The sequence below is a fragment of the Atheta coriaria genome, unplaced genomic scaffold, assembly GCF_025399875.1.
Source record: "Atheta coriaria isolate IRGN ID8LTWV9N9 unplaced genomic scaffold, Caltech_Dcor_3.1 hic_scaffold_5_pilon, whole genome shotgun sequence".
Lineage (NCBI taxonomy): Eukaryota > Metazoa > Arthropoda > Insecta > Coleoptera > Staphylinidae > Dalotia > Dalotia coriaria.
The window spans coordinates 3,545,610-3,572,165 of NW_027045447.1; the positions used below are offsets into that span (position 1 = coordinate 3,545,610).

General features: G+C 37.7%; 3 protein-coding genes and 1 long non-coding RNA gene across 7 annotated transcripts; 2 read left to right on the top strand and 2 right to left on the bottom strand.

The window, feature by feature from the left end:
• Positions 1 to 632: 632 nt before the first annotated feature.
• Positions 633 to 22,086, bottom strand: LOC135792936 (anoctamin-1-like). Of its 4 annotated transcripts, none has more exons than XM_065303759.1 (10): positions 21,945 to 22,086; positions 5,819 to 6,113; positions 4,316 to 4,537; positions 3,823 to 4,128; positions 3,122 to 3,751; positions 2,700 to 3,062; positions 2,396 to 2,636; positions 1,667 to 2,293; positions 1,558 to 1,592; positions 633 to 1,499 (listed from the first exon to the last, which is right to left on the bottom strand). In XM_065303759.1, the coding sequence occupies exons 2-10, from the start codon at positions 6,098 to 6,100 to the stop codon at positions 1,359 to 1,361; spliced, it is 2,847 nt and encodes a 948-aa protein (XP_065159831.1). In that variant the 5' UTR covers positions 6,101 to 6,113; positions 21,945 to 22,086; the 3' UTR covers positions 633 to 1,358. The 4 variants fall into 4 exon arrangements, with proteins under 4 accessions (XP_065159831.1, XP_065159832.1, XP_065159829.1 ...); XM_065303760.1 differs by lacking the exon at positions 21,945 to 22,086 and adding an exon at positions 7,299 to 7,616 and having other exon boundaries at positions 5,873 to 6,113; XM_065303757.1 differs by lacking the exon at positions 21,945 to 22,086 and adding an exon at positions 7,299 to 7,616.
• Positions 6,080 to 6,459, top strand: LOC135792948 (uncharacterized). Its single transcript, XR_010548495.1, has 2 exons — positions 6,080 to 6,219; positions 6,311 to 6,459. It is a non-coding gene; the product is annotated as an uncharacterized lncRNA (long non-coding RNA).
• On the top strand, positions 7,632 to 22,402 carry LOC135792935 (dynein beta chain, ciliary-like). Its single transcript, XM_065303756.1, has 5 exons — positions 7,632 to 8,009; positions 8,063 to 8,664; positions 8,730 to 9,071; positions 9,137 to 10,952; positions 11,012 to 22,402. The coding sequence occupies exons 2-5, from the start codon at positions 8,503 to 8,505 to the stop codon at positions 22,270 to 22,272; spliced, it is 13,581 nt and encodes a 4,526-aa protein (XP_065159828.1). The 5' UTR covers positions 7,632 to 8,009; positions 8,063 to 8,502; the 3' UTR covers positions 22,273 to 22,402.
• crm (cramped chromatin regulator) lies at positions 21,974 to 26,286 on the bottom strand. The gene is given in 10 exon segments (XM_065303761.1): positions 21,974 to 22,111; positions 22,443 to 22,568; positions 22,627 to 23,337; positions 23,398 to 23,553; positions 23,615 to 23,971; positions 24,029 to 24,858; positions 24,920 to 25,222; positions 25,225 to 25,380; positions 25,451 to 25,669; positions 26,128 to 26,286. Coding segments are annotated over 8 exon segments (2,820 nt in total). The 5' UTR covers positions 25,662 to 25,669; positions 26,128 to 26,286; the 3' UTR covers positions 21,974 to 22,111; positions 22,443 to 22,472.
• Positions 26,287 to 26,556: the final 270 nt, after the last annotated feature.

Consider the following 26,556-nt stretch of genomic DNA (forward strand, 5'->3'; position numbering starts at 1 on the left):
GATAAATATCCCATCCATCTATGAATTATACAATAAATAAAAACAAACAAATTTCCAAAATTCTCCTAAAAATGAAAATAACAGTAAATACTGTAAATAAAAAGAGAAAACAAGTTTAAACAAAACTATTTCATACGGTTTAGTAATATTATAATCACACAGCGGAGAAAAACAAACAATCTGTGCTGTTTAGTTGTGACTTACACCAGCACGATGGGTCATCCTCATGATGAATATCAAATCAACATGGGGGCGATACACTTAACCGGCATTTATTGACTATATACGCGCAAACAGTAAATAACATTACTTTAGTCGATTGATGATCGAATATAATGCGAATTTGGAAAGTAGATGCCCGGACAAACAATACGAGTGGCGTAAAATACGCCTGGATTAACCAAAGACCGGTACGAAACTGGCTACAATCTATGGGATAGCGCTTGCCGTAGCCGAACAAACAACGACACAGCAGTTCATGATAAGAATACCTGCTGATTTTGTGCACCGATTGCAATAGGCACAACCGGCACAACACATCCGATTAAGACTAAACTAGAATATGCGGCATGGGAAGGCAGCACATCGCCGTATTCATATCATGGGCGGAGATATATATAATTGCAATTAACTTTACTTAAATTTAGTTTTATTTTGATAGTAGCACAAATATAAAAACAGATCATCATTTAAAATGTATTGAAAGTACACAATAATTGTTTACAAATTAACATACATAAAAATTCGATAACGCCTTATTTACAATAAATATATGAGGCGCTGTTCGCAAAACCCACCATTCGTCACCGGGCAGACATCGACGACGTGACTAGAGGCATACAAATGGTGACTTTTGCAAACAAATAGTAACTAAAGACATTATAGTACAGCGCAATTAAGAGTTTACAAATGGTCGTGACTACAATTATTCGTAATAAAATTTTAAAATAACCATAAACATTTGGTTCAAACGGTCTCAAAATCTTCCTACACCTTTCCTTTCCTTTTAAACGTAACTTAGATTAATAACACTGTTAAACTCTGCAATGTCACAACTGTGAAATTCTCAATTCTCCTATGAAACATGATAATATTTTGCTATAGTATGTTACAAATTTGATTTGATAAGTAGGTAGAAATGTTATTTGGCAAGTTTTAACGTTTGGATAACACTTTGAACAAGTGATGTATAAATTTCACTAATGTTGTGCAGCAAAACGTTAATAGGATATCATTATATCATTTAGAAAAATTGTAACAAGTGCATAAATAGAAATGTGTGAATGTATGTTTGCCTTAGTATCTTAAATGATTACGATGGTAATGTAAAAAGTTCCAACAAGTAATGATATAAAATGCTATAAATGTGAAGTTGATAGGGGCTCACTATTAGGTCGTTGGCGACGATGAAGCACGTCGCCATTTTGGTCCTCGTACCGCAGCTCACCCTCTTCGACTTCGTCAATGTAGGCAAGCTTTGCAGTGCTGTCTATTGATCTCTAACAAAAACAAAGCAACATTAGATAACAACTTTAAACAATGGTCTTAAATAGTTACTTGGGATTCTAAAACTCTTCTGTCTCTTTGATCTGCTGAAAACAAAAATAAACCAAATTTTAGAACAAACCGAAAAGGACAAACTAATGAGAGTAGAAGAAAACACTACCTTGGTCTCTAATATCTTTCTCTTTCTTAATGATACTTTCATTAATTTGATATGCTTCACGCTGAATCCTCTCGTTAAGTTTATTAGGCACGTCGGGAATAATGTATTGTATGGCGGTGAAAAGAACTCCGACCAAATTTTGGTACACAACCAAAAATGCGAGTCTCGCCGTCATAATGTGCCAATAATCAATAGGCCGCTTATATTTCGGCTCCACATCATGTGAATTTCTGTAGTCGGCAAAATGACACATGGTGACATTCCAAGGATTCTCCTCCGGTCCATGCCCGGCTTGAAAATCCCTAATGTCAAAAGACGCCAGCGTATAATTCAAAAAGCCAACATCCACAAGTTCCTTGTTGATTTTCATATTGTAAACTAGCTTAGGAATAAATTGCGAGGAAAATGCTATTATAAATCCATTGGAAACAATTGAAATACGACAGAGCATATTCATAATGCTGTACCACACGCCAATGTCCTTAACGCGTTTAGGCACAGGTCGCCTAAAGTATTTGATCATTTTCTTCGCATCCAAACGCATTTCGAATACGTTGTTAATGAGTGCGAATAAAGGCGCTAGTGGAAACGCAGTGACGAATATCGTTACAAACCCATATTGCAAAACTGGAAACAAAACCAATTGTTTGAATAACAATGTCATACGTGGATATGCCGTAGCGATAAAAATAATGAATTACATGTTTCAAGTGCATGCTTTTTACATACCCATTTCGAGGTATTCGTTGAACAGGCCATGCGGTTCCAAATCCAATAATTTATAATCATCTGTCCATTGGTTGTGCGAGCGAATATCTTCAGTCGTTTTCTCGGTCTTCAGCTCCAGTTTGTTTATAAGCTTAGTCACAAAAGGCACAACAATCTCTATAATACTAGTTAAAGCTTGGTTACCAATCATTATGATGGCCAATTGGATAGTTAATTCCATCAGGCAACCCCCAGGTTGGCACTAGAAATTAAACAAGGAAAATCTGAAAATACAATCACTAGAAACAAAAAGAAAGTCAAATACCTCTTCCTGTCGAATTCCCAAAATTTTGTTGTACTTCGCCGGATACCCAACAAATTTCCCCTTAATAAACGCGATGTAAAAAATGGACGTGTAATAGTTAATGAACTGGAATAAGTAGATTTTCAGTGCCAAGTTATCCTCAAACTCGGTCTGTGTTCGATGCAGCTCCAATTCAGTAAGGAAGTACGCCAACTTGTAGTAGATGGTGTTCAGAATAACGATACACACCAAGTTGATTAGGCCTGCAGTGATGGGCACCACGTATATTCTAAAGCTGGTTTTGTCTGCGTACAAACTTTCCGATGACGCCAGAGACATTCGATAAATAACAACTCCAAAGACAATGCTAACTGCTATTAACATCTGCAAATAATAATTCGTTTAGATACTGTAAAAGGGTAACTGAAATTAAAACTACTCACAAAAACAAGAACCATTGTACAACTCAATAAAAACGCAGGTAGTTTCATCTTCCAGAAAGGCACTACCGGCTCCGACAACGCTGTGACCACGTTCAATTTTTGTTTCTTCGCGTGTGCGAGTCGATTGAGGTATTCGGGCCGTGGCGGTTCGCACTGCAGGCTGAACCCTGTAAGGCCCCAACGGTGGGCAATACCCGCACTATATCGCTTCCACAGCTCCAAGTAGAGAGCCGACCATATGGACATAAAGATAGCGAAAAAAATCGTCACCGGATTATCGATAATGTAAGAGATTTTCGAGTATGCGCAGGTGTCCTTCAAATCCCAAAAGGGGCAATATCTATCGCATAGTGGGCACATTGTCACATCTCGAGTACAAATATCAGAACTCAACCGATCAGAATTCATCGTCAACAATCCATAAACGACGCAAAATAAACCCACAATTGCCGCAGGAATTAACATGTGCGTATAAAAACCCAACCATGCATAATATAGCGCGATTTTCACGCCAAAATAGTCTTTGATCTCATCTAGTGGCTGAAACTTGGCCCATTTTGGAATCGAGGCCCATTCATCGAGTAGTTTCTTGCGCATGGAATCGTTATCGAATCCATTGCGTAAACTTCCCTAAATATTTAAACAGGCATAGTAGTAGATTAATTGCAAAATGATATTAAAAGTAAACAAATAATACAAACATCATGCAACGGGTACGCAGCTTTATAAGCACCATCGGCTAAAAGCTGCTTAATCCCAAAATCATGATCTCCACTTCCAAATTTCTCTCGTTCTAAAATGTATGATGCTACGGTGATTCTAGTGCAACTGTTGAAATAATCCGGACTAGTTTTGTCGTAGAGATAATGTCGCTCTCTCACGTACTCGGATGTAAGCTGGTACTTTCGAGGTGGAAATATCTTCTCATCAACTGCCACGTTGCACATTTCTAGGCCTTTGTTTATTGCCCTTCGAAAAATATTTGGTTTGTCAACATAACCGGATTCCTGAAAAAATAAACTTCAAATAAGACAAATTCCCATCACACATATAATATGTCTGCTTCATAAGATGGCCTATTACACATTTTCATCGTAATCTATAAATAGTTCTTGAAATAACTTGATGTGCCACACAAACCGATTTATACCTTAAGCAATGCACTATCGACGTTGCTTAAATACAATTACTTACTAATTTTAAAGGCATGCGCAATTTGAGAATCTCAGCGTATTGTTCCAAGACCTCATCCGGAACGTGGATCTTCAAAAAATGAATATTCTGAACAGTTTCCTCTTCCAAAATAAGCCCGACACCCTCCAAACTTTTTTTGAATTGCATGCGCTTCTCGCACGTTCCATATTCGTACGCGAGGACGAAATCGACGGCTAGTCTGTCTTTCGAAACGCTCCAGTTCTAGAAAATCAATAAATCAATATTAGAAATTTACATTTTCAGTGCAATCACATCAACATTTTATTTTTAGTCGCCCATTTCCGGTCTCGCAATAAACATTGCAGTAAATGGACATTTGTGTTTGCAGAGATTTATTGCGAGCCATTCATTTTATTAATTGGATTGAAGTGGAAGACCCAGTGGGTGTATTGATTGTTATCATTCCGGTGTATTTTCTTTAAGTGTTTTGTTCATACTTAAACCTAAAAAGTGCTTTTTAGTACGATTAGTTTATTACATGATTGCGTTCACGAAAACTAGCTTTTCATACAGGACACTCAATCTATTTGTGACAATACTACATTCTTCTTTCATATTATACACCCGTAAAATGCACATTTACAAATGTTTGATAAATATTTTATTACACATAACTTCAATATGGTTAAACAGTTGCTATTCCTCTCCTAAATCATATCAATGGCCAATTTTGAATAGGTCAACAAAGATCAAATTCAGTCTACTGTTGCAATTCCCTTTGAGCATTCCACAAACATAATTAGTAACAAAATCTTATTTGGTACGGTTAGTTCTAGACATGTATGTTTTTTATGCTAACTGTAAACAAACAACTGTATTGTTTGTGTAAGTTAAAGGAATATTACCTAGTACAGTATTGCATGATAAAGAACTTGTAAATTAAATTCTACACCAAACTATGCAATTATTTCACTGGTCACCAGTTTATCTCTGAAATAATGAGTTAATTTGTTTATAAGGCAGTTCAAATGTCATTTGTTATGATATCGCATTACTAATATTCATAATTTCTGACGCACCATTTCTAAAAAAATATCAAATATGATAATTTGTTATAGATGACTTAGAGACTTATATCTCTAAGTATTTTATATAGAATTATTGCGATACTTTGTGATTCTTGAAAACTGTAGAATAAAACAAATTCATAGAATTGTTTAGATTAGTTTTAAAAATAAATCGGTAATCGCTAAATCAATGTATGACTTAAGTCAAACACTTTCTCGCAAATATAGTTTCAAGGTTATATACCGGCATCAAATAAAGTAAGTACATAAAATGGAGTTGTTTTTCGTGTAAAAATGCCCAATTAATGATCTCCGTAAACATGAATAGACAGACACAGATAAAGCCAAGTGCAGTTGCAGTAGAGCAGTGTTATAAATATTCCTGTTTTTGCCAACATGCATCCGTTTGCCAATGTGCACAAGTTTAGTTCTTAGATTCGAAGGCTTGAAATTTGGAACATTGAAATGTTTATACCCGCTCTCTCCACTGCGTATAGGTTATAATAGGAGTTCTATTCTTTTTCGAGACCTTGCTGTTGGGAACGCTCGTTGTCGTCGTCGTTGTTGTTGGCGGCGGCTGCTCGTCATCGCTGGTGGGTTGTTTTAGGCTGGCCAACTCCATTTCCAGGTCCAGTGCAGAATGGTACACTGTGTTCCGGGAGAGACTAATGTAGTCGCGACTGTTCACGCGCCGCCTGCCCACTAATTGCGAGTTTACCGATAGCGTATCGTAGAAGTCATCATCGTCATCATCCATGCTTCTACACCTCCTGGAAATGAATGATGGTGGGATTAGTGACGGTCGGTAGGTAGTGGGTAATGGAAGCGTATTTCGGTGAAGTGATCTCATACAACATAAAAGGAGCTCATGCCAAAGTGAGTCAAGTTCATTTCACTTTTAACTTAAGTTTACTTAAGTTTCTATTACAAAATGTTTAAATTTTAATATTCCACATCCTTTGTATAGATGTGAAAGATAAACACAAGCAAGAAGTAAATACGTAGAATAGAGATGAAAATACTTAATAAACATTACACAGACTGTTAAAAACCCATTAACAATGAAGAAATATCGCCAGTGAATAAAAAGTAAGTGAATATACAAACAAAACCAAATGTGCTACAATTTTTTTTAATACAAACTATAATAATAAGGACTACGGTTACAGTGAATATATATTAAACAAGAAACCGTAATATAGTTTATTACACTCAATATAAAGTTGCTATAAACACTTTTTCTATGATGGCGTCGTTATATATACATAACTAACTCCACCACTATGTAATTTTAAATGTTTTCCAAATATCAAACACAATCATATCAAATTTAATCAAGCAAAACGTCCCTTTTACTTTTAATTTGTATTTACACAAGTTGTTACTGAGGTTCGCTGAATAAATAATGATTTATATGCAAAAATACAAGTTTTATGACCTAACGCAAATAATAAAAATGACAACTCATAGTAACTAATGAAAACCTACACAAAATAAAAACGTAATTACTATAAATATCAATTGCTTCGATCAAGTGATTGATATATTTCCTACAAACCCGAATAAGATACACAGGTAACGAGCGCATGAAAACGCAAAGTATCGTCAGCTTTCTATTGAAATTACTCGAGTGTAATTACTAATACAGTTTGTACCAAAAGAATTAGAAAAAGTCTCTCTGAAAGTAAATTCCACACGTGTAGAAATACAATTGAAGATAGAAAAAGAATAAATATAAATAATTGATCATAGTACCATGATGAAAAGGTGCTTGCTAATGTAGTGCGCTAGTTTTACATTACTCTATGGTCTATGGTTGATAATGTTGCTATTCGGACATGCAATAATGCTACAGCGTATGACGTGGAGATTGCAATGTTGTTAGATGTGTAGCTTGATGGAGTGTTTTTTTTCTGCGAGATAATGGAGAAAGAAGAGACGCTAATTGCATCCACCTGTATGTGTTCGTCTCGGAAGTATACAAACACCCACGGCTTCTGCAGCACTGCCGTTCACCTAACCGCACAAACGCGAGGACACCGGAAAAAAGCGTAAAAAACTATAATCCCAAAGAATGATGCGTCATTTGGGATCGCGCACAATTAATTGAAGGAAATGTACGCGTAAAAACAGGGGCCGAAAACACTACACCTGCTACATGGACAGAAGCAGCGCGGCCGAACGCCGGTTGTTCACTGCGGCGACGAGCGGCGCGTTTGCGTACGGCGGCGGTGCTTCACTTCTCTCACTCGCGTTTCGGAGGAATGAATGTGTTTGGAGAGTGTGGCTGTTGCGTGTGAATCGGTTCACCGTTCGGCGCGCGAGGCACAAACACGCACACAAAAAGAAGCCCGACAATGGTGAGCAAGTGGCGTTTGAAGTTATGTACATAGATAGTAAATGCGTACATAAACGGACTTGATACACTCGCACTCATGCTCAATAACAGAACATCACCGCACGCAGCTGCACGCAGATGGCGTGAATACCACACCGCTTTCGTTTGCGGATCTGCGGTGGATTTATAAATAATGATTATAATCCATTGGCTTCAACATGTATTGCAATCTGTTTCTATTTATGTATTGCTATTACATAATGTAAACTTGCAAAGATGTACATAATCCAATAAAACTTAAATTAGAAAATATATTTGGAGCAAAAGAGTAAGTAAAGGCAAATATTGAACATGAAAACCAATACAAGATTTATTTTTAAGTTTCTCAGCGCACAGATAAGCTGTTTGTGCACAAATAAAACGAATCGATCGATACTGCACTTAAGGCAAATAAAGCAATGTAAACAAACGCACATGGCGCAGAAACAAACAAAAAATCTCAAAAATAAATACTGTAATCAATGAGTCAATTACGCACCTAATCCACTTCGCAACAAAACATTTTCCCTTCAACGCACAACGCCCGACCTAGTGCATAGCGTAAGAGATAACTTGATTGAAATATGTACCTATATTGCAAATACATAAAATATCTCCAATTTTGTACTGCAAAATATATTTTTATCAACATTCCTGTGATATCTATGGTATTCGTTGTTCCATTGTTTCTGTTATATTAGTATTTATCTGCCAGTTTGTTCACGCATACGCAACACATCATTACATTGGCAGTTTTGCACGAGTAGATTTCCCTACTCAAAATGGCGGCCGAAGAAAAAGAAAAAGAACCCGAAAAGAAAGAAGCAATTGAATTGGAACTTGACGTTGATGATCGCTTAGAATTTCTCCTCGGCTACATTCTCCGTACCATGAAAATTAAGCAGGAGAGATGGTCCAAGATGATACAAACCGAGGAGTTTGAAGTAATTGAAAATAATTACGTTGATTAAGTTTGATTCATATTTATTCATTGTATTATTATTTTTAGGCGATTGTAATGGATTTTCTAAATAAGGAAAATGTCATGAGCTTATATTTTTCTCTAAATGCTGCTGGTTCATTAATACCAGAAGCTCAATATAAAGCATCGAATAAATCAAAAACTTCCTACTTTCTAAAAAAAGAACCCGCTATCATCCACATGGAGAATTTTATAAAGGTTATAGTGTTTGGCGATATGTCCTGCAGGCCAGTTGATGAATTGGCCGTACTCTGCGAGGAGGTTTTTATGCCGCTGGTGAAAAACATAGAAAATTCCAAGACTTGGCCGTTGGTGGTTCAAGAAGATATACGCAACCAAATAATTAGTTTCAACAAAAATCTGTATCAGGTATATCCTTAATCCGACCCAATTTACTCACACATCCTAAACCATAAAATACCTTTCCCCAACAGATGAAGGGATCACTACGAGGTTTGACTTTACTCCCTATGCCCCATAATATGGAGACAGTATACGCTGCAATTTCTCGAGTAGAAGATGGAGGAGAAGGAGTAACAGACGATGATCTTAAACTCAAACTATCAATTGAAACGTCCATAGCCCAATGGGCTAACATAATAAATAATATCCTCAAACAATCTCCCCTCCTATCATTCGCTAATGGAGCTCACCCAGGTCCATTAGAAGAGATAGACTTCTGGGAGAGCCGGCTCAAAAACCTTGTCAATATCTACTCTCAACTTCGAGATCCCCGAGTGAAGAAACTCATACTATTCGCAGAGTTATCCAATAGTGATTACTTAGGATACTTCCAAGAAACCTTTAAAAACGTAGTAGCTGGTATAATAGAAGCCAAAGATATTGTCTTATACCTAGGTGCGGCAAAATCCAACTTTGAAAAAATGAATGATTCAGAATTTCTTGATTTGATTCATTTTATCGGCCCTATGATGCACACTGTCGGCCTTATCTGGGTCAATTCAAGATATTACTGTTTTATTGACAGGATTGTTACACTCCTTCAAATGTTCTCCAACTCATTAATCGACGCGATTGAACGTAACATAGATCCAAGTTCAATCTTTCAAGGAGATGCAGAAGAATATGATATCAAATGCAAACAATGTCTGGATATAATAAACCTCTTCCAGAAGTCGTTTGAGTTTGTGCGAAGTACAGTGGCAGACAATTTTCCGGAAGGTGTGGAACCAATTCCATGGACATTCCACTCACGCAATATTTTTCAACGACTTTTCAATTATCGCGATCGACTAATGTTAGTTAAGTCGATTTTGAGCACTGCATTGGAGTACTTTAAGTTGGAAAAGATTGAGTTTGCTGGTTTGAAAGGTAGAAATCTTTCTACAAAGTGCGAGGAAATATTGAATGAATTTAACAACAGCTACTCATTTTTCGCAAACGTGCAATACGAAGTTATGGACTTGGAAGACAACTCAATCGAAGCAGATGCTAAAAAATTTATGAAACAAGTCGAAGATTACGATAAAAGAATGGCTGCCAATTTTCTACTATCATTTGAGGAATGTTACACACTGGATTCGTGCTTTAAATTAATCAACATCATGTCTACCATGGCCGAACGTCCCATAATTGCGAAAGAAGTAGCTCCTTGTTACGAGCGCATGGTACTAATGATGGACGAAGAATTAGATATTGTCAAAACGCTATATGACGAAGGCACAAACGATCTCCCATTAAATGATAACTTTCCACCTGTAGCAGGACGTTTGTGGTGGATAAACAAATTCGAAAACAGATTAAAACACCACAATACCGATTTCTGTCAAGTTGAGCACGAAGCAATGACTGGCGAAGATGCGCAATACGCACAACAAAAATATGAACAAATGATGGACATACTTCATAAGGACCAGCAAGTGACATTCCAGACTTGGTTCAAAGAAGCGCCAGGAATTATAGCAAAACATATTGTAAAAACGCTTCTTATTCGAAATGACAAAAATTTACTCGAAATGAACTTTGCTCCGGAGTTGGATGCGGTTCTAAGAGAAGTTCGCTATATATTGCTACTGGAAACTTTTATTGTACCACCAGCAGCTGAAGAATTCTTTGCAAGGGCCGATGAAATCTGGGCTATCAGACAAAATTTAGCCAGGAGCATCGAATGGTACAATCATATTGTGACTGCTACTTTGGATGTAGAATATAACATGATTGTGGATGAGATTACTAATATTAATGAACTTATGGAGGCAGCAATCACGACTCTGACTTGGGAGGAGAACCGTAATAGAAATTCTAAATTGCGAAACATTCTAAAAATTAAATTCTAATATAATTTTCAGATTTGGAGCAAATCGATGTATTTCACAACCTTCTTCATCATCTATATTTACGTGTAGATCGTGCACAAAAGAATATCAGTACATTCCAAGAGGAGCTAGATCTGATCAATTCTCAGCACCTGTTCCAGAGAAAGCATCAAGACAGCGCCGAGCTTATTTATTTGGATAATCATGAAGAGAGAACAGCAAAACGATACAGGGCAATCATGAGATGTGGAAAAACATTGTTGAATCTACTTAGAATCAATTATTATCTCTTTTTTAACATGATGATACCAGAAGAAAATCAACCTGAAGATACAATTGAAGAGATCATTGAAGAATCAGAAAATGATGAGCCGATAAATACACCGTCGGAAGCTCTCCAAGTCAAAGCCATATCTACGCAAATATCTGCAATTGAAGTGGAAGTAATAGAAGATCCAGTATACCAAGAATCCTATAATGATAGCAAATGGGTTACTTATTTGACATACATCGATGATACCGTTTTATCATCTCTCATGGATGGTGTTATGTACAGCTTAAACTTTTTCGTAGTCGAAATGGATGAAAAGATTGAACATCCCTTATTTTTAATTACTTTTGAATTACACGATATCATGATTGTAGCAAACCCTTCAATTGACAGTGAGGCAGAATTTAACTTTGCAAACTTTATCAGTGGACTTTTAAATGATATATTTCAAATGGCCGATCAAATGCCAGAAATAATACCAGCAAAAGGAAAACATTTTCTCACAGATATTATAACAGATCCAGGATGTGTCGATGTTAATACAGATCTAATGTCGCGCGTCTACATCGCCACCGCAGAATGTGTCAAGTATATGGAAGAATTTGAAGACTATGAATATCTGTGGATGGATAACAGAAAGGAATTTATGGCTCAGTTTATCAAATATGGCAGACTTTTAACTCCGGAAGAGACAATCATGTTAAAGGATGTTAATGGTCCCGGAATTAAAGAAACCCCACCAACTTTAGAGCAATTCAAAGAACAAATTGATAACTATGAAAAGATTTATAACAAAATTGAAATCATTCCCAAAGAAAAAATCATCAACGGCTGGCTTTTAGTTGATATTGCACCATTGAGGCAAGCAATGCTAAACATTTCGAAAAAGTGGTCCAATATGTTTAAACAAAATCTGTATGATCAAGTAGTGAATAGCATTCAAGAGTTGGAAGAATTTATTACAGATTCTATTGAACTAATGCAAGCGCCTTTAGGAGAAGATGATTTCGATGGATTGATTAAGGTTATGGGGTGCTTGTCTAAGATCCGCGATAGACAATTTGCCACTGATAACATGTTTGATCCGTTGCAAGAGATTATCAATTTACTAGCAACATATGATGTTAATTTCACCGATGACATTTTAATTCGGCTTCAGGAGTTGCCTGAAAAGTGGACAAATTGTAAGAAAATTGCGTTGGCTACTAAACAAGCGATTGCACCCCTACAAGCTAATCAAGTCAACGCTATTAAGAAGCGCCTGCAATTGTTTGATATCCGCCAGACTATATTTCAGGCTAAATTTAAGAAATCTGCACTGTTTTTCTACAACTGTACAGATGTTTACAAGAAATTGGATCAATTCAATGAAAGCACTATGGACTTAGAAGAAAATATGGCGAAGTTAATTGAGCAAGGAAATTTGTTTGAATTGCAAATTCCAGAATTCAAACATGTGAAGTTGGTGCGCACTGAGCTTAAAATGGTAAAAGTTCTATGGGACTATGTCCTCATGTGTAGATCCTGGATAGATGAATGGAAATATACACCATGGAAAAAAATTGACGTAGAAGCAATGGATATGGAGTGCAAAAAGTTTGGAAAAGATTTACGCGCAATGGACAAGGAATTACGTAGTTGGGATCTTTACATAAAAATGGAAGCTACCATCAAGAACCTATTGACATCCCTGAGAGCTGTTACAGAATTACAGAATCCTGCTATTCGCGAAAGACATTGGCAGCAATTGATGCAAGCGACAAAGGTCAAATTTGTTATGGATGCGAATACCACGCTCAATGATTTATTGGCGCTTAATCTGCACGAATACGAAGAAGAAGTTAAGACCATAGTAGACAAATCTGTCAAGGAAATGGCAATGGAAAAAGTTCTAAAGGAATTAAATGCCACTTGGGCTAATATGGAGTTCGAAACGGAACCACATATGCGTACCGGCATTAAACTATTATTGGTATCTGAAGAACTCATAGAAACGTTGGAAGATCATCAAGTTCAGTTACAAAATATGCTCACGTCTAAATTCATTGACTTTTTCTTAGATGAAGTATCTGATTGGCAAAAAAAGCTATCAAATGCTGACCAAGTTATATCAGTTTTTCTGGAAGTACAAAGAAAGTGGGGATACTTGGAAAGTATCTTCATCGGTTCTGAAGATATACGAAATCAGTTACCAGAAGATTCTCGTCGCTTTGATAGAATCGACAAAGAATTTAAGGAGGTTCTAAGTGAAGTGCTTAGAACACCAAATGTGATCAAATCAACAAATAAACCTGGTTTATATGAACGCTTGGAAGGCATTCAAGCTGATTTGATGATCTGCGAGAAAGCGCTGAACGACTACTTAGAAACAAAACGTTTAGCGTTCCCAAGATTTTATTTTGTCTCGTCTGCTGATTTACTGGATATTTTAAGCACGGGTAATCAACCTGAACTGGTCCAACGTCACTTGACAAAGTTGTTTGACTCAATGGCCAAATTAAAATGGGAAGCGCCAAAAGTTGCAAGTCAAATGATATCGAAAGAAAATGATGAACATGTTAACTTTTCAGGCCACCTTGAATGTGTGGGCAAAGTAGAAGTCTGGTTAAACAAGCTAATTGACATAATGCGCAAAACCCTTCATAATTTATTCGGTGAAGCTGTGGTCACCTATGAAGATAAACCCAGAGACCAATGGATCTTCGATTTTCCAGCCCAACCAGCATTAATCGGTACCCAAATTTGGTGGACTACCGAAACTAATGTTGCCTTGGCGAAACTTGAAGAAGGATACGAGAACGCATTGAAAGATTATAACAAGAAACAAATTAACCAGTTAAACGCACTTATTCTTCACTTACTGGGTGATTTAACAGCCGGAGATCGGCAGAAAATTATGACAATCTGTACGATTGACGTGCACTCTCGAGACGTGGTTGCTAAAATGATCCTATTAAAAATAGAAAACGCGCAAGCTTTCCAATGGCAAAGCCAACTTCGTCATAGATGGGACTTAAAATTAAAAGATTGCTACGCAAATATTTGCGATGCGCAGTTTAGATATCAGTATGAATATTTAGGAAATACACCACGTCTGGTAATCACACCATTAACTGATCGTTGTTATATTACTCTAACACAGAGTCTGCATTTGATTATGGGTGGGGCACCAGCAGGACCTGCAGGTACTGGCAAAACAGAAACTACTAAAGATTTGGGCAAAGCCTTAGGAATAATGGTTTATGTATTCAATTGCTCCGAACAAATGGATTATAAATCAGTTGGTAACATCTACAAAGGTCTTTCGCAGACTGGTACCTGGGGATGCTTTGATGAATTCAATCGAATATCTGTAGAAGTATTGTCTGTAGTCGCCGTACAAGTAAAAACAATCCAGGATGCCATCAAAGACAGAAAAACTAAATTTAAATTCCTGGGTGAAGATATAGTTCTTATCAATACGGTCGGGATCTTTATCACGATGAATCCTGGATATGCCGGACGTACCGAGTTACCGGAAAATTTAAAAGCATTATTTAGACCATGTGCCATGGTAGTCCCAGATTTTGAACTGATTTGCGAAATCATGTTGGTAGCGGAAGGCTTTCAGGAAGCACGTCTCTTGGCGAGGAAATTCATCACTTTGTATAGTTTATGCAGAGAATTGCTCAGTAAACAAGATCATTATGATTGGGGTCTGAGAGCTATTAAATCTGTATTGGTTGTTGCCGGGGCCTTGAAAAGAGGCGACCGTCAACGCCCTGAAGACCAAGTGCTGATGAGAGCCTTGCGGGATTTTAATATACCAAAGATTATCACAGACGACGTAGATATTTTTATGGGATTAATCGGAGATCTCTTCCCATCATTAGATGTACCAAGAAAACGTCTCCCAGAGTTTGAAAAAATGGTCAAAAAATCGGCGGTTGATCTAAAATTGCAACCCGAAGATGGATTCGTGCTGAAAGTAGTGCAGCTCGAAGAATTGTTTGCAGTAAGACATTCTGTGTTTGTCATTGGGTTTGCAGGTACAGGAAAATCAATGGTGTGGAAAACGTTAAACAAAACATATCAAAACCAAAAACGACGCCCTGTATACAATGATTTAAACCCAAAAGCTGTGACCAATGACGAACTTTTTGGGATTATCAACCCTTCAACCAGGGAATGGAGAGATGGCTTATTTTCAGTAATAATGCGAGAACAAGCCAACATGACAGGCGATGGACCTAAATGGATAGTTTTAGATGGTGATATCGATCCCATGTGGATTGAATCACTAAATACTCTGATGGATGATAATAAAGTGTTAACCCTGGCAAGTAACGAACGTATTGCTTTAACAACATACATGCGTCTGTTGTTTGAAATTGCAAACTTGAGAACAGCCACACCTGCAACAGTCTCCCGCGCAGGTATCCTCTATATCAACCCAAAAGATTTAGGATGGAATCCCTTTGTAGCTTCCTGGATTGATACTAGAACCATTCAAAGCGAGAAAGCTTTACTTGGTCTGCTCTTCGATAAATATATACCACCTTGTTTGGAAATTGTCAGAACAAAAGTGAAGAAAATCACTCCTTTGGTAGACGTCGCTCACATTTCCATGTTATGCAACCTTCTAGATTGCTTCCTAACACCACAAAATGTCCCACCAGATTGCCCAAAAGAATGGTATGAAATATACTTTGTATTCAGTGTAGTCTGGGCATTTGGTTCGTCACTTTTCCAAGACCAAATTGTTGATTGGAGAAATGAATTTAGCAAATGGTTTGTTAACGAATTTAAAGCGGTAAGATTCCCAGGTGCTGGAACTGTTTTCCACTATTATATCGACGAAGAAACTAAGAAATTTTTGCCGTGGTCTGATATAATCAGTAGTTTTGAACTAGATTCTGACATTCCATTACAAGCGACTATGGTAAACACGGCCGAAACCACGAGGGTTAGATTTTTCCTGGATCATCTCATGGCCAAGAGGGTACCATGTATGTTAGTTGGAAATGCTGGTTGTGGAAAAACTGTTTTAGTACAGGAAAAATTGGATAGTTTATCAGACGCATACCAAGTACAGAATGTACCATTTAATTTCTACACCTCATCAGAAATGTTACAGAAAATCTTAGAGAAACCTCTCGAGAAGAAAGCTGGTAGAGTATACGGACCACCGGGAACCAAACAAATGATTTATTTTATTGATGATTTAAACATGCCGGAAGTAGATAAGTATTTCACGGTGCAACCTCATACCTTGTTAAGGCAACATATTGACTATCAACATTGGTACGATCGTCAGAAGTTGTCGCTAAAAGATATTCATAATGTTCAATATGTCACCTGTATGAACCCAACGGCAGGTTCTTTCACAATCGACCCAAGATTACAGCGTCATTTTTGTGTGTTTGCATTGAGTTTTCCTGCCGCTGAAGCCCTCTACACAATATACTACTCTATTCTGTCTCAACATCTAGAAGCATCAAATTTCCACAACAGCGTGAAGAAATTGTGCCCTGTTGTTGTACAAGCAGCTGTAAATTTCCAACAAAAAGTATCCCAAACCTTTTTGCCAACAGCGGTAAAGTTCCACTATATTTTCAATTTACGTGACCTCTCCAACGTCTTCCAAGGTATACTTTTTGCATCAGCAGAAGGATGCAGAAACGCAACTGACTTTATTCGACTTTGGATGCACGAATCAATTCGTGTTTACGGAGATAAAATGGCCGAAAGTGCTGATATCGATACTTTTGACAAAACCCTAAATGAAATTGTCAAGAAATCGTTTGAAGAAATCGACGAGAATGCAGTCATGGAGAAGCCGTTAATATTCTGCCACTTCGCAGAAGGCATGGGTGATCCAAAATACCTTCAAATTCGTGAATTCACGCACCTGAACAAACTACTATTAGATGCGTTAGCAGGATACAATGATCTCGTTTCTGCTATGAACTTGGTATTGTTCGAAGACGCCATGAATCATATTTGTAGAATTAACCGCATCTTAGAAGCCCCTAGAGGCAACGCCCTACTTATAGGTGTGGGTGGTTCCGGCAAACAATCTCTGACAAGATTGGCATCTTTCATAGCATCATTGGACGTATTTCAAATACAGCTTAGAAAGGGGTATACCGTTACTGACATGAAAGCGGACATTTCTACTATTTATATTAAAGCAGGAATGAAGAATGTAAGTTCAACTTTCCTAATGACAGATTCGCAAGTTCCGGAAGAGAACTTTTTGGTGGTCATCAATGATATGTTAGCATCCGGAGAAATTCCTGACTTACTCTCCGATGAAGACACGGAAAATATTATAAATGTGGTTAAAGGTGAGGTAAAAGCAATTGGTCTGCAAGACACCCGTGAAAATTGTTGGAAATTTTTCATTAACAAAACACGGCGACTTATTAAAATCGTGCTTTGCTTTTCACCTGTTGGCTCTACTCTCAGAATTCGCGGAAGAAAGTTTCCAGCCGTAGTTAACTGCACATCAATTGACTGGTTCCATGAATGGCCAAAGGAAGCTTTGCTCAATGTGTCAAAACGGTTCCTGGCTGAAATTCATACTTTACCTCCAGAATACGTTAACAATGCTTCGCAATTTATGAGTTTTGTACACTCAATTGTAAATGAAATCTCGCAAAGGTATCTTTTGTATGAAAAAAGATACAATTACACGACACCAAAAACATTTTTGGAACAAATTTCTTTATACTCCAAGTTATTAACTGAGAAAACGGTTGGATTAAAGCATAACATCATTCGCTTAGAAAATGGACTATTGAAGTTAGCCTCTACATCTGAAGAGGTAGATGGCCTGCAAGAAGTGTTGGCCGTGCAAGAAATTGAACTAGCCGAAAAGAATGAAGCCGCCGATAAATTAATTAAAGTATTGGGCGCAGAAAATGAAAAAGTTGCGCGTGAACAAACCGTTGCAAGCGAAGAAGAAGCCAAAGTAAAGATTATCGAAGAGGATGTCGCTGTGAAAGCAAAAATTTGTGCGGAGGATTTATCCAAAGCAGAACCTGCACTTAAAGCCGCCGCCGAGGCGTTGAACACATTGAATAAAAATAATCTTACAGAATTGAAATCTTTCGGAAGTCCACCAGATGCGGTCGTAAATGTTTGCGCTGCTGTATTGGTACTTTTTTCACCAAAAGGTAAAGTCCCAAAAGATAGAAGTTGGAAGAATTGTAAATTAATGATGGGAAAAGTGGATCAGTTTCTAAGTGACCTGGTGAATTACGACAAGGAAAATATTCCAGCTGATGTCGTAAAGCAAGTGATGCCATACATCAAAGATCCTGACTTTGAGCCCAAAAAGATTATAACGAAATCATCTGCTGCTGCAGGTCTCTGCGCCTGGGTGATAAACATCATTAAATTCTACGATGTCTTCTTAGTAGTGGAGCCTAAACGAAAAGCACTTGCTAAAGCAACCACAGATTTGAACAATGCCAGACAGAAATTGAAAGAGTTAAACGACAAACTTCAAGCTTTGGAGAAACAATTGTCAGTGTTACGCAGTGATTTTGAAGAAGCCACTGATGAGAAGTTAAAATGCCAAGCGCAAGCTGACGCAACAGCTACGATGATAGATTTAGCTAAACGTTTAATTGGCGGTTTAGCTTCTGAAAAGGTACGCTGGAAGGAATCTGTAGAAAATTTCAACGCGCAAATTGGAACTTTACCTGGAGATATTCTACTCATCACTGCGTTCATATCATACGTCGGATGTTTTACCAAACGTTACAGAACAGATTTAGTTAATACACACTGGCTTCCTTTTCTGAATAAAATGACGCCACCGATTCCTATGTCTGAAGGAATGGACCCACTCGGACTGTTAACAGATGATGCAACAATTGCCAAGTGGAATAACGAAGGTTTGCCCACAGATCAAATGTCAGCTGAGAATGCGACCATTTTGTCAAACACAGCAAGATGGCCGCTGATGATTGACCCCCAATTGCAAGGAATAAAATGGATTAAAAATCGTTATGGAGAACATTTAACAGTGCTTCGTCTCTCTATGAAAAATTATTTGGACACTATAGAAAGATGCATAACAAATGGTAATGTGATATTACTAGAAAATATTGGGGAGACCATGGATGCCGTGTTGGATCCAATTCTGGGACGAATTCTCATAAAAAAGGGAAAAGCTATAAAAGTAGGCGACAAAGAAATCGACTATGATCATAAATTCCGGTTGATTATACACACAAAACTTGCAAATCCACATTACAAGCCGGAAATTCAAGCACAGACCACTTTGATTAACTTTACAGTCACCAGAGACGGTCTTGAAGATCAACTGTTAGCCGAAGTGGTCAAAAGTGAATGTCCCGATTTAGAAACGTTAAAATCAAGTTTAACAAAACAACAGAACGACTTTAAAATCACCCTTAAAACCTGCGAGGATAATTTATTGGAAAGATTGTCTTCCGCAACAGGAAATATACTGGGTGATGTCGCCCTGGTAACAAATTTGGAAACCACAAAACGCACTGCTGCTGACATTCAGACCAAAGCAGCGGAAGCAAAAATTGCTTCTGTTAAAATTGACGAAGCAAGAGAACAATACAGACCAGCGTCGACAAGAGCATCACTTTTATATTTCATTTTGAATGATCTATGCCGAATTAATGCAATCTACCAATTTTCCCTTAAATCTTTCACGGTGGTATTTAAATACTCTCTGGGTGTAGCCGAACCGAGTGAAAAACTCAAGGACCGTGTCAACAACCTCCTGGATAGTATTACGTTTTGCGTATTTATGTATACAAGCCGTGGATTATTTGAATGTGATAAGTTGATCTTCCTGGCACAGATGACTTTCCAAATCATGCTTTACAATGAAGAAATTGGTCCTGTGGAGTTGGATTTTTTGCTCAGATTTCCTATAATGACAGGAATGATATCTCCTTTTGATTTTCTTTCGCATGTACTATGGGGTGGAATCAAAGCATTGTCGGCTATGGACGAGTTTAGGGGACTCGATAAAGACATGGAGGGTTCTGCCAAAAGATGGAAGAAGTTTGTAGAAAGTGAATGTCCCGAAAAAGAAAAGTATCCAGGAGAATGGAAAAACAAGACACACTTGCAGCGTCTTTGTATCTTGAGATGTTTAAGACCTGATCGTATGACATACGCTGTTACGGGTTTCATTGAAGAAGGGCTAGGTTCAAAATTCATCACCGCCAGAACGGTTCCCTTCGAAAAGTCTTATGAAGAAACAAGTAATTCAACACCAACATTCTTTATTCTATCACCGGGTGTTAATCCTTTGAAAGATGTGGAAAAGCTAGGGAAAAAACTTGGGTTCACCTTCGACAGAGGTAACTTCCATAGTGTATCCTTGGGACAAGGACAGGAAATAGTTGCCGAGAATGCGATGGATATAGCTGCGGAGGAAGGACACTGGGTAATTCTACAGAATATCCATTTGGTGGCGAGATGGTTGCCACAATTGGAAAAGAAAATGGAGCAAACCAATGAGAACTCACACGAGAACTATCGTTTATACTTGAGTGCGGAAGCAGCCGGAGATCCCATGAGTAATGTATTGCCACAAGGGATTCTAGAGTCTTCCATTAAGATCACCAATGAACCACCGACAGGGATGTACGCAAACTTACACAAAGCATTGGATAACTTTTCCCAGGAGACTTTGGAAATGTGCTCGAAGGAATCTGAATTCAAAGCAATTTTGTTTTCGCTTTGCTATTTCCATGCCGTTGTCGCAGAAAGACGAAAGTTTGGAGCTCAAGGATGGAACAGGAACTATCCGTTTAACATTGGTGACCTGACTATTAGTGTAAATGTACTATACAACTACTTGGAAAACAACAATAAGGTACCCTGGGAAGATTTAAGATATCTCTTTGGAGAAATTATGTACGGGGGACACATCACTGATGATTGGGACCGAAGGTTATGTAAATATTATCTACTTGAGTATATGCAACCCCTTCTACTCGAAGGAGACCTTTTCTATGCTCCAAACTTCCAAGCACCCAATAATCGTGATTATGTAGGGTACCATAAATACATAGATGAGAATTTACCCACAGAATCTCCCTACCTTTATGGATTACATCCCAATGCAGAAATTGGTTTTCTTACAAACATTTCTGAAATAATGTTCAAGACTATTTTCGAAATGCAACCTCGTGATTTGGGTGCAGGAGCAGCGGGTGGAATGTCTCGCGAAGAAAAAGTTAGAAGCACTTTAGATGACATTTTCGATAAATTGCCGGAATTATTCAACATCCGGGATATGATGGCAAAGGTAGAAAACAAAACTCCCTACGTAATTGTCTGCTTCCAAGAATGTGACCGCATGAATATGTTAACGACTGTGATGAAAAACTCTCTTAAAGAGTTAGATCTAGGCATGAAGGGTGAACTCACCATTACGCCAGATATGGAAAATTTAGAAGAACAACTTTACATGGACAACGTCCCTGATCAATGGGCAGTTAAGGCCTATCCTAGTTTACTACCTTTGGGGCAATGGTTCAGTGACTTAACACAGCGCATCAAAGAGTTGGAAAGTTGGACTACCGACTTTGCAATGCCTCTCGCCGTGTGGTTAGGAGGTCTTTTTAACCCGCAGTCATTCCTAACGGCAATCATGCAGCAAACAGCGCGTAAAAATGAATGGCCACTAGACAAAATGTGTCTACTCACCGACGTCACGCGAAAACAGCGTGAGGATATCGTCACGGCACCGCGCGAAGGGGCCAACGTCCACGGTCTGTTCATGGAAGGCGCACGTTGGGACTCAACAATAAGCAGCATCGCGGACTCCATCTTAAAGGATCTATTTCCGGTTATGCCCGTGGTGTACCTGCGTGCTATAACCCAAGATAAACAAGACTTGAGAAACATGTATGACTGTCCCGTGTACAAAACGCGAATCAGGGGACCTACGTTTGTCTGGACGTTCAACTTAAAGAGTAAGGAACGCCCGGCAAAATGGGTATTAGCTGGTGTCGCCATTTTGTTAAGCGTATAAAGCGTATAACCCAAGAACTACCTTTTCGCGTAAAATACGTCTAGCCGACACAAAATTCATCACAAGTCTTTTTTATACTGCTTTATACATATATTCTTTTTTTTTTCTTAATAAACTTCATTATCTGAAATAGCAACTAACGTCGAATAGCACTCGGCAATATGTTATACCTTTTAATCATAATCCCGCACGTACGAGCACTACTTTTTGCAATCTGCGAGTGCTGCTAGATCAGCAAAATTATGCGAAAAGTCCATACTGCTCTCGGTCATCAGTGATTGCAAATGAGCATCCACCTATGCAAAAAATAAAATCAATTAGCGCTGGAATATTAAAACAATACACAATTCTTACATCATGAGTTAAACTTAAACTCATCCGAGTATCTTCCGAATTTACGATATTATTCACACTAGTAGTCTTCACTGGCGATGAATCTAGATGCCCCAAAAAGCTGCTGAATGAAAAATCTTGCACTTCTGCATTAATCCACTGATTGTCATTCTCTTTGAGAAGCCTGGATGGACTGCAAGATGGCGTGTCCACCCGGTCGGACAACAACCCCACAAAATTCGTAATACCATCTCCCCGTTGCCTATCAACATTACCGTCAGTATTTTCCAGGGCCATATCTAGCAGATTGGAAATGCTAGTCGGGGAACTAACTCTGCTCAACGTTGTGGCGTTATCAAGAAGATCATTATTAATACCACCATTATCCGATTGTGATTCTATGTGAATCTGAGATTGGTCCGATTGAACCACTTGCAATGTGTTAGAAACTTGTGTTGATCTAACTTCCGGCGAAGATATGTCGACAGTAGAAAAAGTCGCGGTGCTGTTGGTCGAAATTTGATCATGATTTGAGGTTTCTGCGGGAAGTTGCCGAGCGGCAATAGGTCGCGGTTGGCTTACAGCTACGTCTTTTGAGATTATATTCATTTGAACGATACGACCACTGTCTGCTTTGTTTGCCAAGAGGGGCAATCTGCGTTCGACGACTACTTGCTTCGTTCGGGGCCTGCCTTTTCGATTGCAATAGCGAGGCATCATTCTTTGTATAGACTATTCAAAAGATAATACCATATATAATTATAAAGATATAAATTTTTTAATACAACTTACGTTTATTTGTGCGCGCAAACCACAATTTGGAGAGTTCGGCCGTCGAAACAACGATTGTGGTGAGAATTTCTTGATTTCTGGTTGTATTAAAATTGGCACCATGCTGGCAGTGGTTGTGATGTTGCTTTGTTGCAGTACTGTCACCATTGTACTTGACTGAAACCAAAACAACCATCATCAATAGAAAAATATTTAGTTGTTGAAAAAGAAGCCATACCGTTTGCATATCCAGAGAATTCTTATTGTCATTGCATGTGGTTTTAGAAGGTTTGTGAACAATTTTCGCCTTTGATTGGCTCTTATTCGGAGAACCGCAAACATGTCCGCAAGGACATTTTACCATATTTTTTCTGTAATGCAGTTTTGCCACTGAAAGCAATTGTTTTAACGATGATGTTACATTCGGGCGGCTTGAGTCCGATATCACACTTGGTTTATTTTCTTCATTTAGCGATTCATTCTCGATTTTTACATCAACTTCCTCTGGATTTGTAATTTCTTCTTTTTTAATAGCAGAAGTACAGCCACCTTCATCCCAACTATACTCAAGCTGAATTTTGGAGTTTGTTCCAAACTATTGAAGAAAATAAAGATTGAAGTAAACGCAAAATATTTACAGATTAAATCTTACCATTAAATATAAATCTCCAACTGTTAAAGTTCCGCAGTCGGGAAGTGTCCAACCCAATCTAATATTAGCAATATCATGTTCTTTTTTAACCATAATCATGCAATCATCATCATTTAAATCATCTTTCGAATCAAGCAACATGGAATCAACTACTTCAGGTGTTTCCTGATGCTGTAACGATAAAATCGTGTTCACAGCTTCATCAACACACTCGTCCACTTTATTAATGTTGTCTGTCTCTCCTACGCAGTTCTCGTTACTATCTACAAAAGCAGCGGAACCTGGCCGGGCATTATTTGGTGGCGAAGCACTTTTCTCGCTGTTACTTTCAGTTCTTGTTCGTTTTGTGCCTCGTTTATTAATACCTGTCTTAATCATCTGTTTGAAATTGGGAAATGCTTCCAACCACCGAGTTTCCCCCGATTGTTTTGCACCAATTCGCACTTCATACGCATTCAAACAAATACTCTGCGTTGTGAAGAACTCTGTGATGTTAAAACTAGGAAGCACAACTGGTACTTCTTTCGCTGGAGCTAATCTCAACGGTGGTTCATAACGTGGTTCTATTTTGCCAGTAAATAGAACTTCTTCATTCGCCTGAATAGAATTGGATTCAATTTCAGTTAACAACTTTTCATGTTCCAAAACCTCGTTGTTCTTCCACCTTTGCGATAAATAGTATATCAACGAATTAAGACGTCGCTGAAGTGGCACCAGGATTCGGATGCGCGGGTTTTGCGACATTTCTTGCACCTTCATCCACGTATACATATCTTTTGGCATACATTCAACTAATACTCTTGTCGGTAGTTTAATATCATTGTCGTTTTCTATGAAAATACAAATAAATAAAATAATAAACTTATTAATAAGACAATTTTGTTTTATTACCTTCTAATCTGTTCAGTCTTCTCAACGCTTTACACATTGGAGTTCTAATCCGTATAGTACGTCCTTTTACTCTTGTCGATAGAGTTCCTCTATAAATAAGTTCATTAAGTTTGATGCAGGTTTTCTCACTGACTGAAGTCATTTTCTTCCGCAGTTCACCATAGTTTATAAGCCCGTACAGTTCTTGTACAACTTTTTTCACGTCCTCGGAGAATTTTAAATGTTTTGAGATTTTATGCCAGGTTCTATAATACAAGTGTCGGATTTGTTCCCGAGTCTTTAAAGCTGTGTCGGGCGTTCCCTTTTACGAAGTTTGGTGTTTATGTACGTGTGAATCGCTTCAAAATCTTTACCATATTCATTCAATGCTTCAAAGAAATAATTTTTATCTTCAGCTGTCCAAAATGGCTTTTGAAATGGTTTCTTTACTTCAGATTTTGTTTCCTCTTTCTTTTCTGGTTCTATAATTATATTATTTATATATAGATTAATATAGAAATTAAAATAATGTTAAGTTAAATTATTATATACCTTTCTTTTCTGGCAGTGCTGCTAAAGCTGAATCAAGTTTCATTTTCTTGAACACCCTAGCACTTGTCCGGAGCTGGAAACTCTCAGATCCTTCAACATTATTGTATGTTGTAACAGAACCCAACAGATCCTCAATAGGTATTGTAGGATCAATGAGAACCTTGTGTAAATTTTCTGATGTACTTGCCACATTTTCATTGCCTGTTTTCATAATAAACACTAAAACAAATCATATGATTGCCATATCATCCAACAAAAATACCCTTACAATCAATAAACAAGCAAAATTGCAATAATGTACATATTTTATCTGAATTGGCTTGAGTTCAATGATCTGCACTAATGCTAATCCTAGCATAGTAGACAGATGCATCTCTAGAGATAAATAATGCATCACACTTTTTGTCAGAACAGAATAAACGATAAAACTTACAATTTTATTCGTTATTACATCAGCAAACTACCGAATATTCTGCTGTTTTGTCCGTGTATAGATTACCAAAACAATCAATTTCATATTCATTTTCTAGGTGAAATAATTTTACAAATGGCGTTGGGCATCAGCACAAACACAAAGAGTTTGAGGCGTTTTCTTCACCGCCGTGAATGGTTTAAACAACTTTAACCTACTGCACTAATAAAGCAGATAGTATTGGTATAAGAATAACACAATTTACCTCAATAAATTGCTGCCGAAATCACTGAAAACACCGATGAAAACACTTTTCCGTTTGGTTATGTAGCAGCAGCGGCAGCATCTTGTTAGTAATCTCGAACACAACTGAACTGAACGCCACCACAACCACCACTACTATCGAGCGCGGATTGAACTTCTGTCAAATTTAAAAGTTTGCGTCCTTTTGTTAAATAAATTTATAGTAAAAGTTTAAACTGAAACATATCATACACAAACAAAACAAAAACTATACACATTTAACTTCGCATACAAACACAAATTTACTCTTTTACGTAATAAAACAACGCCTATTCCTAAATATCAAATCGCATACACACAAAGCGATAAAAACCAATTTTGTTTTAAATTTCAAGATATTAACAAAACCAAGCAAACCGGTTTCGTCTGGTTTATAAAGGTGCTAATAGTT